This window comes from Dendropsophus ebraccatus, chromosome 6, assembly GCF_027789765.1.
Source record: "Dendropsophus ebraccatus isolate aDenEbr1 chromosome 6, aDenEbr1.pat, whole genome shotgun sequence".
Classification (NCBI taxonomy): Eukaryota; Metazoa; Chordata; class Amphibia; order Anura; family Hylidae; genus Dendropsophus; species Dendropsophus ebraccatus.
The window spans coordinates 55445883-55458295 of NC_091459.1; the positions used below are offsets into that span (position 1 = coordinate 55445883).

Sequence of the window (12413 nt, forward strand, 5' to 3'; positions counted from 1 at the left end):
TCGGTGCTCTATTATATACACAGCATTGATCTCAATGGGAGATCAGTGCTGCGTATATAGGAGTCCCCCAGGGGGCTTCTAATTACTGTTAGTAAAAAAATAAAATAAAGTGTTTTTATTAATAAAAAATCCCCTCCCCTAATAAAAGTTTAAATCACCCCACTTTTCCCATTTTATAAATAAAAATAAATAAATAAACATATTTGGTATTGCCGCGTGCGTAATCGCCCGAACTATTAAATGATTACATTCCTGATCTCGCACGGTAAATGACGTAAGCGCAAAAACCCGGCAAAGTCCAAAATTGTGCATTTTTTGTTTACATTAAATCCAGAAAATGTTTTATTAAAAAGTGATCAAAAAGTCTAAAAGGTACTATAAGAAAGAACAGATCGCGGCGCAAAAAATGACACCTCACACAGCTCCATAGACCAAACAATAAAAGCGTTATAAGGATGGGAATAGAACGATTTTAAACACATTTAGTTTTTTTCAAAATGTTTACATTTTTTAAAAGCCATCAAATAATATCAAAGTTATACAAGTTACATATCATTGTAATTGTACTGAATTGAGAAACATAGACAACATTTCAGTTTTACCATAGGACGAACGGCGTAAATACGAAACCCCTAGAAATAAAAGGAATTGCACCTTTTTTTCAAATTTCACTGCACATATAATTTTTTTGTTTTTTTTCCAGCATATTTTATAGAAAAATTAATTCTGTATTTGCAAAGTACAATTGGTGTCCAAAAAAATTAGGGCTTATGTGGGTCTGTAGGGGGAAATATGCAAGCGCAGTGGCCTTTTAAACATGAGGAGGGAAAAACGAAAACGCAATGAAATGAATATGAAAACTGGCTCCGTCCTTAAAGGGTTAAAGACACCCAAAAGGGCCATCTTGTACTTTGAACTAATGTTCCAACGGCCGTTATTGCAATGATAGCCGCTGGAACATGCTAAACCATGGCCGGTGTTTGATACTCAAAACAATGGCCGTTATTTTGAGTATTAAATAACAGTCATAGAAAATCGCTGTGTGAACATAGCCTTGCCAAGAAAAATCCTTATCGCTATATATAGTGTATCGGTAGTTTTATCAGGCAGCACTGTGCACAATAGTCATTTTTCTTAAAGAGACTCTCAGTAGGTTAATGATGTTCTACCTAAGTGTAGCATAAACTAGTGACAGAAAACAGAATAATGTAAGTAATACACCGATCTGTTCTGCATTTCTGTCACCAGTTTATGCTGCCCTCATTTAAGGTGGAATATACCTAGTAACAGTTTCCTTTTAATTACTTCCATTTAGAATTTGATATCTAAGTCCCCTAATGGAATCTCTGTATTCCTCACTCCCTGCTGTTCATATCTGTGCATTGGGAGATGCCACTTTCCCCTCTGTCTCGTAAGGATTTTAGCCCCCAAATAAAAATTAAAGTATTTTAGAAAATGACTATTGAGCACAGTGATGCCTTTACAGGTACACCTTCCTGACACAAACAGAGAGGCTTATTATCATACATCATACACCAGACAGCAAGCCTTCCTCTCCATGAAGTGGAATTGTGATCACTCAGTATTAGCTATGGTTCATGAAATATGCTGTAAGGAGCAAGTGGTAATATAAATGATAGGAATAGAAATGACTGGCTAGCACACAGATATTTATTAGATTGGATAGCAGCCTTGATGTGGATACTTTTCACATGTATCAGTATCAGTTTTCACATGTATCAGTTATTACTTCATAAGCTTCTTTAGTTACATAATTTATTACAGAACATTAATGAATATTAAACAAATTGTCAACATCTCTGCCAATGTAATTACAAAGCAGTATGACGTTTACTGTGGAGCCCATTGACAGCTGACCTCAGTTTCCAGAAATGTCCTCCTCCAAAAGCACCAAAATATTAATATAGGAAAGAGGCAAACTTCCCTATAGTCATGACACAATACAGTCCTACAGATTATTAGAATCTTAATCTTAAAGGGGTATTCCGCTCATACATAACTTTTTGTATGTTGCTGCCCATAGTGAGACTAAGAATTCCTTCCATACTTGTTATTATCTATTCAGTCTCCTTTAGGGTGCCTTCACACCTACCGACTCGCAGCGTTAATAACGCTGCAAGTCGGCTAGGTCCTGGCAGATCACTGTCAGTACATACACGCAGCGGTCTGAACGACCGCTGCGTGTATGTAAATCTGCCGGCCACTTAACCCCTTCTGATGCCGGCTGGCCGCCTCCCGCTCAGCTCTGTATACATTACCTCCTCGCTCCACGGTGTCCCGGCATCCTGCTCTCGCGCCCGGCCAATCAGTGTGTTGCCCTGCCGCAGCCACTGATTGGCCAGGCGGGAGAGCAGGACGCCGGGACCCCGTGAAGCGAGGAGGTAATGTATACAGAGCTGAGCGGGAGGCGGCCGGCATCAGAAGGGGTTAAGCGGCTGGCAGATTTACATACACGCAGCGGTCGTTCAGACCGCTGCGTGTATGTACTGACAGTGATCTGCCAGGACCTAGCCGACTAGCAGCGTTATTAACGCTGCGAGCCGGTAGGTGTGAAGGCACCCTTACCCAGTTCTGAGCTGCTGCTTTCTGCTGAAAACACAAAAAAACTGTGTGTGAGCTTTTCTCTCAGTCTTCCTCTCCCCTTCCTTTTCAAGCTCATGTAAACAAGTCCCAATCTGCAACTTTGTAGCAACTTTGTAAAGCTACAAAGTTGTAGATACAGCCTGCAAGGGACTTGTTTACATCAGCCATCTCAGAAGGGAGGGAGGAGATAGTGTGAAAAGCTCACACACAGATTTGTGTGTCCTCAGCAGAAAGCAGCAGCTTTCATAATAACAAGTATGGAATGAATTGTTAGTCTCACCATAGACAACAGCAATATAAAAGTTTTAATATATAATAGAATCATTTGGTCTTTTGTTCTCACAGTGCTTATGATATTATATCACTAAATTTGATAAATGAAGCTAGCATGCCTTCTAACATTGAACATAGAGACAGCATCGTAAACTCTATGAACCTATAGATATATAGATCACAGCTTTATTACTTCTTTTCTTTGCATAGAGCACTTCTGTAGTCAGTGATGTGCCAGACACTTTCCTATGATATACTTATTCCCTTTTTTTACAGAAATTGCACCACTATTGTCCATGGGTTGTGAGTTTTTAGCTCTGCTTCATTCACAAGGATCAACTAAAGCCAGCTCATCGACAAGAGCGTCTCTGTTTCTGGAAATGATTCCTTACTTTATTAGGTGGTTCCTTGACTTTTTCCACAAAGCAGTTTTTATTAGTTATATGACACTTATATGTTCCTTGTTTTGTACCCACAACTTCCAAACATAGCGAACCTACTTGACCACCATTACCCCCACAAACCATTCCTATACATTTATTTAAAGTAAATGAGGTATTAATCTAATTGTAACAGTGAGGTCCTCTAAACATTAAGGGGGTATGTATCATGTGTGCAATCATTTTTATGCTTTCACACTTTTTCCATGCTGTGCAAAAATATCCAGTTCATGTGCAAAAATGATCAATAGAAGCACGGGTCTTTATAAATATTGCACAATTTTCAGTTTTTTGTTTGTTTTTTTTTTTTTGCTAAAAAAAGCTAACAAATTACGCCTAACTAACTAAGGTCTGGTGCAAAAAAAAAATCACACAGATAATTCTGCCTATAAAAAGTAGCTAACACAAAACCAGTGACAATGGCATGGTCGGTGTAAACTGGTCAAGAGTGGCACAAACGGATTGTAAAAAGCTGTAAAAAGACTATACGCCTTGTGCAAAAACAATTTTTTTGCCAAAATAGCGGCGCAAAACAAATGATACATACCCCCTAAGAGCTGTTTCTTTTAAATGGAATAAACAGAGTAGTCCGTCATTGCTCTGCTATCAGCCACACCTCATTGTGTCGGTTTACTAGCTTAAATGGACTGTCATATCCGGCAGTGTAGTAGTTGTTCTCATCAAACAGTTTGCCGTCTCGCTTTAGACATTCTGATAGCTGCTGGATTTGTTCTTGGTTCTTTGCGTTATTGGTAAATCCTCCAAAAGAGCTTTTAAAAAAAATAAAGGTAAAGTTGAGATTTATTGTAAGGCATTCAGTGTCTATGCTAAGAGTAAAACAACAAGTAACTTCTGTAAATTATAAGAATATGAGAAGGTACTCTCCAGAGTGGCTTCTCGTAGATGGCATATTAAGTGCAGGCCCCGTGCAATGTGAATTGACTCAATGCTGGCAAAAGCTAGTTTCTCTGGGATATGTAGTCAATTTGTAGTCAGTGGGGGCAACTTTATTGCAGCACCCATCACATGAATGACCATTGTTGGTACTGTAGCTCATTTTATTCAAGTTTTTGGGGCTAAACTGTAGTACCTGACACAGCTACATGGATAAGAACATTGTCAGTACTGCAGGAAAGAATTGCACTGACCATGTCAGTACTGCAGTGAAGAAGTGCACTGATCATGTCAGTACTGCAGTGAAGAAGTGCACTGATCATGTCAGTACTGCAGTGAAGCTACACACTGATCATGTCAGTACTGCAGTGAAGAAGTACACTACTCATGTCAGTACTGCAGAGAAGAAGTGCACTGATCATGTCAGTACTGCAGTGAAGCTACACACTGATCATGTCAGTACTGCAGTGAAGAAGTGCACTGATCATGTCAGTACTGCAGTGAAGCTACACACTGATCATGTCAGTACTGCAGTGAAGAAGTGCACTGATCATGTCAGTACTGCAGTGAAGAAGCACACTGATCATGTCAGTACTGCAGTGAAGAAGTGCACTGATCATGTCAGTACTGCAGTGAAGCTACACACTGATCATGTCAGTACTGCAGTGAAGAAGTGCACTGATCATGTCAGTATTGCAGTGAAGAAGTGCACTGATCATGTCAGTATTGCAGTGAAGAAGTGCACTGATCATGTCAGTACTGCAGTGAAGAAGTGCACTGATCATGTCAGTACTGCAGTGAAGAAGTGCACTGATCATGTCAGTACTGCAGTGAAGAAGTGCACTGATCATGTCAGTACTGCAGTGAAGAAGCACACTGATCATGTCAGTACTGCAGTGAAGAAGCACACTGATCATGTCAGTACTGCAGTGAAGAAGCACACTGATCATGTCAGTACTGCAGTGAAGAATTGCACTGATCATGTCAGTACTGCAGTGAAGAATTGCACTGATCATGTCAGTACTGCAGTGAAGAAGCACACTGATCATGTCAGTACTGCAGTGAAGAAGTGCACTGATCATGTCAGTACTGCAGTGAAGCTACACACTGATCATGTCAGTACTGCAGTGAAGAAGTGCACTGATCATGTCAGTACTGCAGTGAAGAAGTGCACTGATCATGTCAGTACTGCAGTGAAGCTACACACTGATCATGTCAGTATTGCAGTGAAGAAGTGCACTGATCATGTCAGTACTGCAGTGAAGAAGCACACTGATCATGTCAGTACTGCAGTGAAGAAGCACACTGATCATGTCAGTACTGCAGTGAAGAAGTGCACTGATCATGTCAGTACTGCAGTGAAGAAGCACACTGATCATGTCAGTACTGCAGTGAAGAAGCACACTGATCATGTCAGTACTGCAGTGAAGAAGTGCACTGATCATGTCAGTACTGCAGTGAAGAAGCACACTGATCATGTCAGTACTGCAGTGAAGAATTGCACTGATCATGTCAGTACTGCAGTGAAGCTACACACTGATCATGTCAGTATTGCAGTGAAGAAGTGCACTGATCATGCCAGTACATCAGTGAAGAAGCACACTGATCATGTCAGTACTGCAGTGAAGAAGTGCACTGATCATGTCAGTACTGCAGTGAAGAAGTGCACTGATCATGTCAGTACTGCAGTGAAGAAGCACACTGATCATGTCAGTACTGCAGTGAAGAAGTGTACTGATCATTTCAGTACTGCAGTGAAGAAGTGCACTGATCATGTCAGTACTGCAGTGAAGAAGTGCGCTGATTATGTCAGTACTGCAGTGAAGAAGTGCGCTGATCATGTCAGTACTGCAGTGAAGCTACACACTGATCATGTCAGTACTGCAGTGAAGAAGTGCACTGATCATGTCAGTACTGCAGTGAAGTTACACACTGATCATGTTAGTACTGCAGGGAAGAAGTGCACTGATCATGTCAGTACTGCAGTGAAGAAGTGCACTGATCATGTCAGTACTGCAGTGAAGAAGTGTACTGATCATGTCAGTACTGCAGTGAAGCTACACACTGATCATGTCAGTACTGCAGTGAAGAATTGCACTGATCATGTCAGTACTGCAGTGAAGAAGCACACTGATCATGTCAGTACTGCAGGGAAGAAGTGCACTGATCATGTCAGTACTGCAGTGAAGAAGCACACTGATCATGTCAGTACTGCAGTCAAGAAGTGCACTGATCATGCCAGTACTTCAGTGAAGAAGCACACTGATCATGTCAGTACTGCAGTGAAGAAGTGCGCTGATTATGTCAGTACTGCAGTGAAGAAGTGTACTGATCATGTCAGTACTGCAGTGAAGAAGTGTACTGATCATGTCAGTACTGCAGTGAAGAAGTGTACTGATCATGTCAGTACTGCAGTGAAGAAGCACACTGATCATGTCAGTACTGCAGTGAAGAAGTGCACTGATCATGCCAGTACTTCAGTGAAGAAGCACACTGATCATGTCAGTACTGCAGTGAAGAAGCACACTGATCATGTCAGTACTGCAGTGAAGCTACACACTGATCATGTCAGTACTGCAGTGAAGAAGTGCACTGATCATGTCAGTACTGCAGTGAAGAAGCACACTGATCATGTCAGTACTGCAGTGAAGAAGTGCGCTGATTATGTCAGTACTGCAGTGAAGAAGTGTACTGATCATGTCAGTACTGCAGTGAAGAAGTGTACTGATCATGTCAGTACTGCAGTGAAGAAGTGTACTGATCATGTCAGTACTGCAGTGAAGCTACACACTGATCATGTCAGTACTGCAGTGAAGAAGCACACTGATCATGTCAGTACTGCAGTGAAGAAGCACACTGATCATGTCAGTACTGCAGTGAAGAAGTGTACTGATCATGTCAGTACTGCAGTGAAGAAGTGTACTGATCATGTCAGTACTGCAGTGAAGCTACACACTGATCATGTCAGTACTGCAGTGTAGAAGTGCACTGATCATGTCAGTACTGCAGGGAAGAAGTGTACTGATCATGTCAGTACTGCAGTGAAGCTACACACTGATCATGTCAGTACTGCAGTGTAGAAGTGCACTGATCATGTCAGTACTGCAGTGAAGAAGTACACTGATCATGTCAGTACTGCAGTGTAGAAGTGTACTGATCATGTCAGTACTGCAGTGAAGCTACACACTGATCATGTCAGTACTGCAGTGAAGAAGTGCACTGATCATGTCAGTACTGCAGTGAAGCTACACACTGATCATGTCAGTACTGCAGTGAAGAAGTGCACTGATCATGTCAGTACTGCAGTGAAGCTACACACTGATCATGTCAGTACTGCAGTGAAGCTACACACTGATCATGTCAGTACTGCAGTGAAGCTACACACTGATCATGTCAGTACTGCAGTGAAGCTACACACTGATCATGTCAGTACTGCAGTGAAGCTACACACTGATCATGTCAGTACTGCAGTGAAGCTACACACTGATCATGTCAGTACTGCAGTGAAGCTACACACTGATCATGTCAGTACTGCAGTGAAGAAGAACAATAATGTCAGTACTGCAGTGAAGAAGTGCACTGATCATGTCAGTACTGCAGTGAAGCTACACACTGATCATGTCAGTACTGCAGTGAAGAACAATAATGTCAGTAGTGCAGTGCAGAATACTACAGTGTAGAAGCACTGAATGCATTTCTGTGGTTGCATATTTTACTGTTTTTGTATGCATGTCTTTTTTGTTTTGAGGTCCTGTCTCTTTGAGGAGGTGTTCTGAAGTAGGATGTATGTCACTACTGGGGGCTTCTTACCTGCGCACCCTTAAGCATACATCCCAGACAGGATTAAATGTGAGTATCACAAGAACGTTCCCATCTTTCCTTCCACCTTGGCTTTTATAAAGTAACTAAAGTACCGCCTTCCTTTCATTCCATATGTGTCATTGCCTCTTCAAACAGCTGATTGATGGTGGCCTGTCCAGAGGATTAAACCCTTCAGAACTTCTAAATAATAAAATAATCTTACCGGACATAAACTGTGATTTGAGGTCTTTCTGTGATAAATACATTGCTCTCAGAAGGTTTAGGTGGATCCTCCTGGTGCTCTGGGGGGATGTAGAATGAGACCGTCATTGTGGATTCACAGGTGGGTCCAGCACCTGGCTGTGTATAGGTGTTCACTGGTGCAGTCATGTCAACTTTTACTTCTGCAGAAGACAAGGTAAGAAATACTACATTTTACAAGTACTGAAAAGAAAATTGTAATGTACCTCCAGAAACAGTTCAATCATCTACAATTAAATTTATATTCTATTATTACTAATAATACTAAGTATAACATGGCGTCTTTCTTCCAGAAACAGAACCAATCCAGTCCAGTCCATATTGATACATACAGTAGTTATATGGGAAAGGTTCTTTGCTAACTTGTCATTTATTCACGTAAATCTCAGCTAATTCCAGGCTAAGTAGTTATGTAGGTGGTCCTACTCAGAGAATGACAGCTATTTATATGTATAAATTTGCACATAGATGCAACTGCCACACACCGAATGGGAATGCTCACTTGCCCAGAATGAGCAATGGTCTATTCTCGCCTTACCCGTTATCTCTCTGACAACTCAGCAAAAGAAACCCCCAAAAATTCTTCAAATATATTAATGCAAAAAAACCAAGGACAGAGCATGTAGGACCCCTAAATAATGGTGACGGGGAATTAATAACTGGGGATCAGGAGAAAGCTGAGTTACTTAATGGCTTCTTCAGTTCTGTATATACAAAAGAGGATGGAGCTGTGGTGGGTGGGGCCAGTACTGAGGTGGGTGGGGCCAGTGCTGCTAACACATGTAAAGTACTGAACTGATTTACTTTAGATATGGTCCAAGATAAATTAAATAAACTCAATGTAACCAAAGCTCCAGGGCCTGATGGATTACACCCCAGAGTTCTTAGGGAACTCAGTTCTGTAATTTCTCTACCCTTGTATGAAATATTCCGTGATTCTTTGCTTACTGGTATTGTGCCGAGGGACTGGCGTAAGGCAAATGTAGTGCCAATCTTCAAAAAGGGCTCTCGAACTTCCCCAGGTAACTACAGACCTGTAAGCTTAACGTCCATTGTGGGGAAACTATTTGAGGGGCTTATAAGGGACTACATTCAGGAATATGTAGTGGCTAATAGTATCATAAGTGATAACCAGCATGGTTTTACTAAGGACAGAAGCTGTCAAACCAACCTGATATGTTTCTACGAAGAGGTGAGTAGAAGCCTGGATGGGGGTACAGCTGTGGATATCGTGTACCTGGATTTTGCTAAAGCATTTGACACAGTTCCTCATGTACGTCTGATGGGTAAGTTAAAGTCTATTGGTTTGGAAAGTTTAATGTGTAAGTGGATTGAAAACTGGCTTAAAAATCGTACCCAGAGAGTGGTGGTCAATGATTCCTACTCCGAATGGTCCCCAGTAATAAGTCGTGTACCCCAAGGGTCAGTACTGGGCCCTCTTCTGTTTAACTTGTTTATTAATGATATTGAGAGTGGAATTAAGAACAATGTTTCTATCTTTGCAGATGACACCAAGCTTTGTAGTACAGTACAGTCTATGGAGGATGTGCAGATGTTACAGGATGACTTAGACACACTGAGTGTTTGGGCGTCCACTTGGCAAATGAGGTTTAATGTGGATAAATGTAAAGTTATGCAGTTGGGTACTAATAACCCACATGCATCATATGTCCTGGGGGGAGTTACACTGGGAGAGTCACTGATAGAGAAGGATCTGGGTGTACTTGTAGATAATAGACTACAGAACAGCACACAATGTCAGTCAGCTGCTTCTAAGGCCAGCAGGATATTGTCATGCATTAAAACAGGCATGGACTCACGGGATAGGGATATAATATTACCGCTTTATAAAGCTTTGGTGCGGCCTCATCTGGAGTATGCTGTCCAGTTTTGGAACCCGATTCATAAAAAGGACATTCTAGAGCTGGAGAGGGTACAAAGACGGGCAACTAAACTAATAAGGGGAATGGAGCATCTTAGTTATGAGGAGAGATTAAAAGAATTACATTTGTTCAGTCTGGAGAAGAGACGTTTAAGGGGAGATATGATTAATTTATTTAAATATATAAATGGCCCCTACAAGAAATATGGGGAAAAGATGTTCCAGGTAAAACCCCCTCAAAGGACAAGGGGGCACTGCCTCCGCCTCGAGAAAAAAAGGTTCAATCTCCGGAAGGGACAAGTCTTCTTTACCATGAGAACTGTGAATCTGTGGAACAGTCTACCACAGGATCTGGTCACAGCAACAACAGTAGAGGGCTTCAAAACAGGCTTAGACAGGTTCTAAGACCAAAATAATATAAATGCATATGTATAGAACTTATCATCCCTCCCCCTTCCCTGTATCCATCCCCTCCTCGGTTGAAATTGATGGACATGTGTCTTTTTTCAACAGTATTAACTATGTAACTATGTAACTCTCTTCTCAACCCTCTACAGTCCGGCTTCCGATCCCTTCACTCCACTGAAACTGCTCTTACCAAGGTGTCAAACGACCTCCTGAAGGCCAAGTCACAAGGAAGCTACTCCTTGCTGATTCTCCTGGATCTCTCAGCAGCGTTTGACACTGTGGACCACCAGCTTCTCCTCTCCATGCTCAGCTCTCTTGGCCTCAAGGACTCTGTTCTCTCTTGGTTCTCTTCCTACCTCTCTGACCGCTCTTTCAGCGTATCCTTCTCTGGCTCTACTTCCTGTCCCCTAGCATAACTCCTGTGCATCAGGCTCGATGTCTGGGGGTTATGCTAGACTCTGATCTAATCCTTCACTCCCTATAGCCAAGCTCTTACACGCTCCTGTCACCTTTATCTCAAAAACATCTCCAGAATCCGTCCATTTCTCACTACTGACACCGCTCAGACTGTCGCCCTGATCCATTCCCGTCTTGACTACTGTAACTCCCTACTAATTGGTCTTCCTCTCTCTAAGCTCTCCCCTCTCCAGTCTATCCTTAACGCAGCAGCCAGGCTCATCTTCATCTCCAGCCGCTATACCGACGTCTCCCCTCTGTGCCAGTCACTGCACTGGTTACCCATTAAATCCAGAATCCATTTCAAGCTCCTCACCCTCACCCATAAAGCTCTCCACAACTCTGCCCCTCCATACATCTCCTCCCCAGGGCCGTTTCTAGGACAAGGCGGTCCGGGCCACCGCACGGGGCGCCGACAGCCAGGGGGCGCCCGTCGGCGGCCCGGCCTGCCCCTCCCACTCATCGCTCACTCAAAGTTCAAACCCCCCTCAGGCAGCAGAGGCGGATGCCGCACCCCACATGATGTGCCAAGCCAGCGCCCCCCTCCCGACCCCTCTGATCTCTCTAGGCTGCCTAAAGCACCCCGTCCTCCCACTCACCGCTCATCCAACCCCCCTTCAGGCAGCAGAGCGGACGCCGGATGCCACGTGATGTGGCCAGCCAGCTTCACCCTCCCTCCCGACCCTCTGATCTCCCTGGGCCGCCCGAAGCACCCGCTCCCCCTCTCCTGCCTTCTCCCCCCCACTCCTCCCCTCTGGAGCCCAGCACATCGCTCTCTCATAGTTGACATTGCCGGGACTGTCTCTATTCGGAGGAGACAGCCCCGGCAAAACTATGTCTTGGGAACCTCTGCCCCCCCATCGCGGAAGCCCCGCCCCCCGCCAGCGTGAGTGGGGTCACTCATGCAGAGCAGGGAGAGGAGTCCATGGAGGACTAGAGGGACCATAGAGGTGAGGTAAGTATGGCTTTTTCTTTTTTAAATACAGATGGAGGTGGTAGTGGCATGATGATAAAGGGACAAGAGGATGCTGAAGAGGGTACTGGTATGATGATGGAGGGACAGGAGGAGGATGGAGGGAGTAGTAATATGACGATGGAGGGGTAGGAGGATGAGAGGGGTAGTACTTTAATGATGGAGGGGCAGGAGGATGAAGGGGGGTAGTATTATGATGATGGCAGGGCAGGAGGATGATGAAGGGGTAGTCTGATGATGGAGGGGCAGGAGGATGAAGGGGGAAGTAGTATGATTATGGCGGAGCAGGAGGATGAAGGGGGGAGTAGTATAATGATGAAGGGGCTGGAGGATGAAGGGGGTTGTAGTATGATGATGGAGGGGCAGAAGGATGAAGGGGGTAGTAATATGATGATGGAGGGGCAGTAGGATGAAGGGGGTA

The 12413-nt window shown here is 43.4% G+C and overlaps 1 protein-coding gene across 2 annotated transcripts in view; it reads right to left on the minus strand.

Moving 5' to 3' along the window:
• Positions 1-2756: 2756 nt before the first annotated feature.
• Positions 2757-12413, minus strand: part of HEBP2 (heme binding protein 2) — a 50613-nt gene continuing 40956 nt past the window's right edge. For both annotated transcript variants that reach the window (XM_069973748.1, XM_069973747.1), the window contains exons 5-6: positions 8236-8416; positions 2757-4087 (exon numbers count right to left, since the gene is read on the minus strand). In XM_069973748.1, coding sequence (XP_069829849.1) covers positions 3910-4087; positions 8236-8416 — 359 coding nt within the window. In that variant the 3' untranslated portion in view covers positions 2757-3909. The remainder of the gene's footprint in view (positions 4088-8235; positions 8417-12413) is intronic.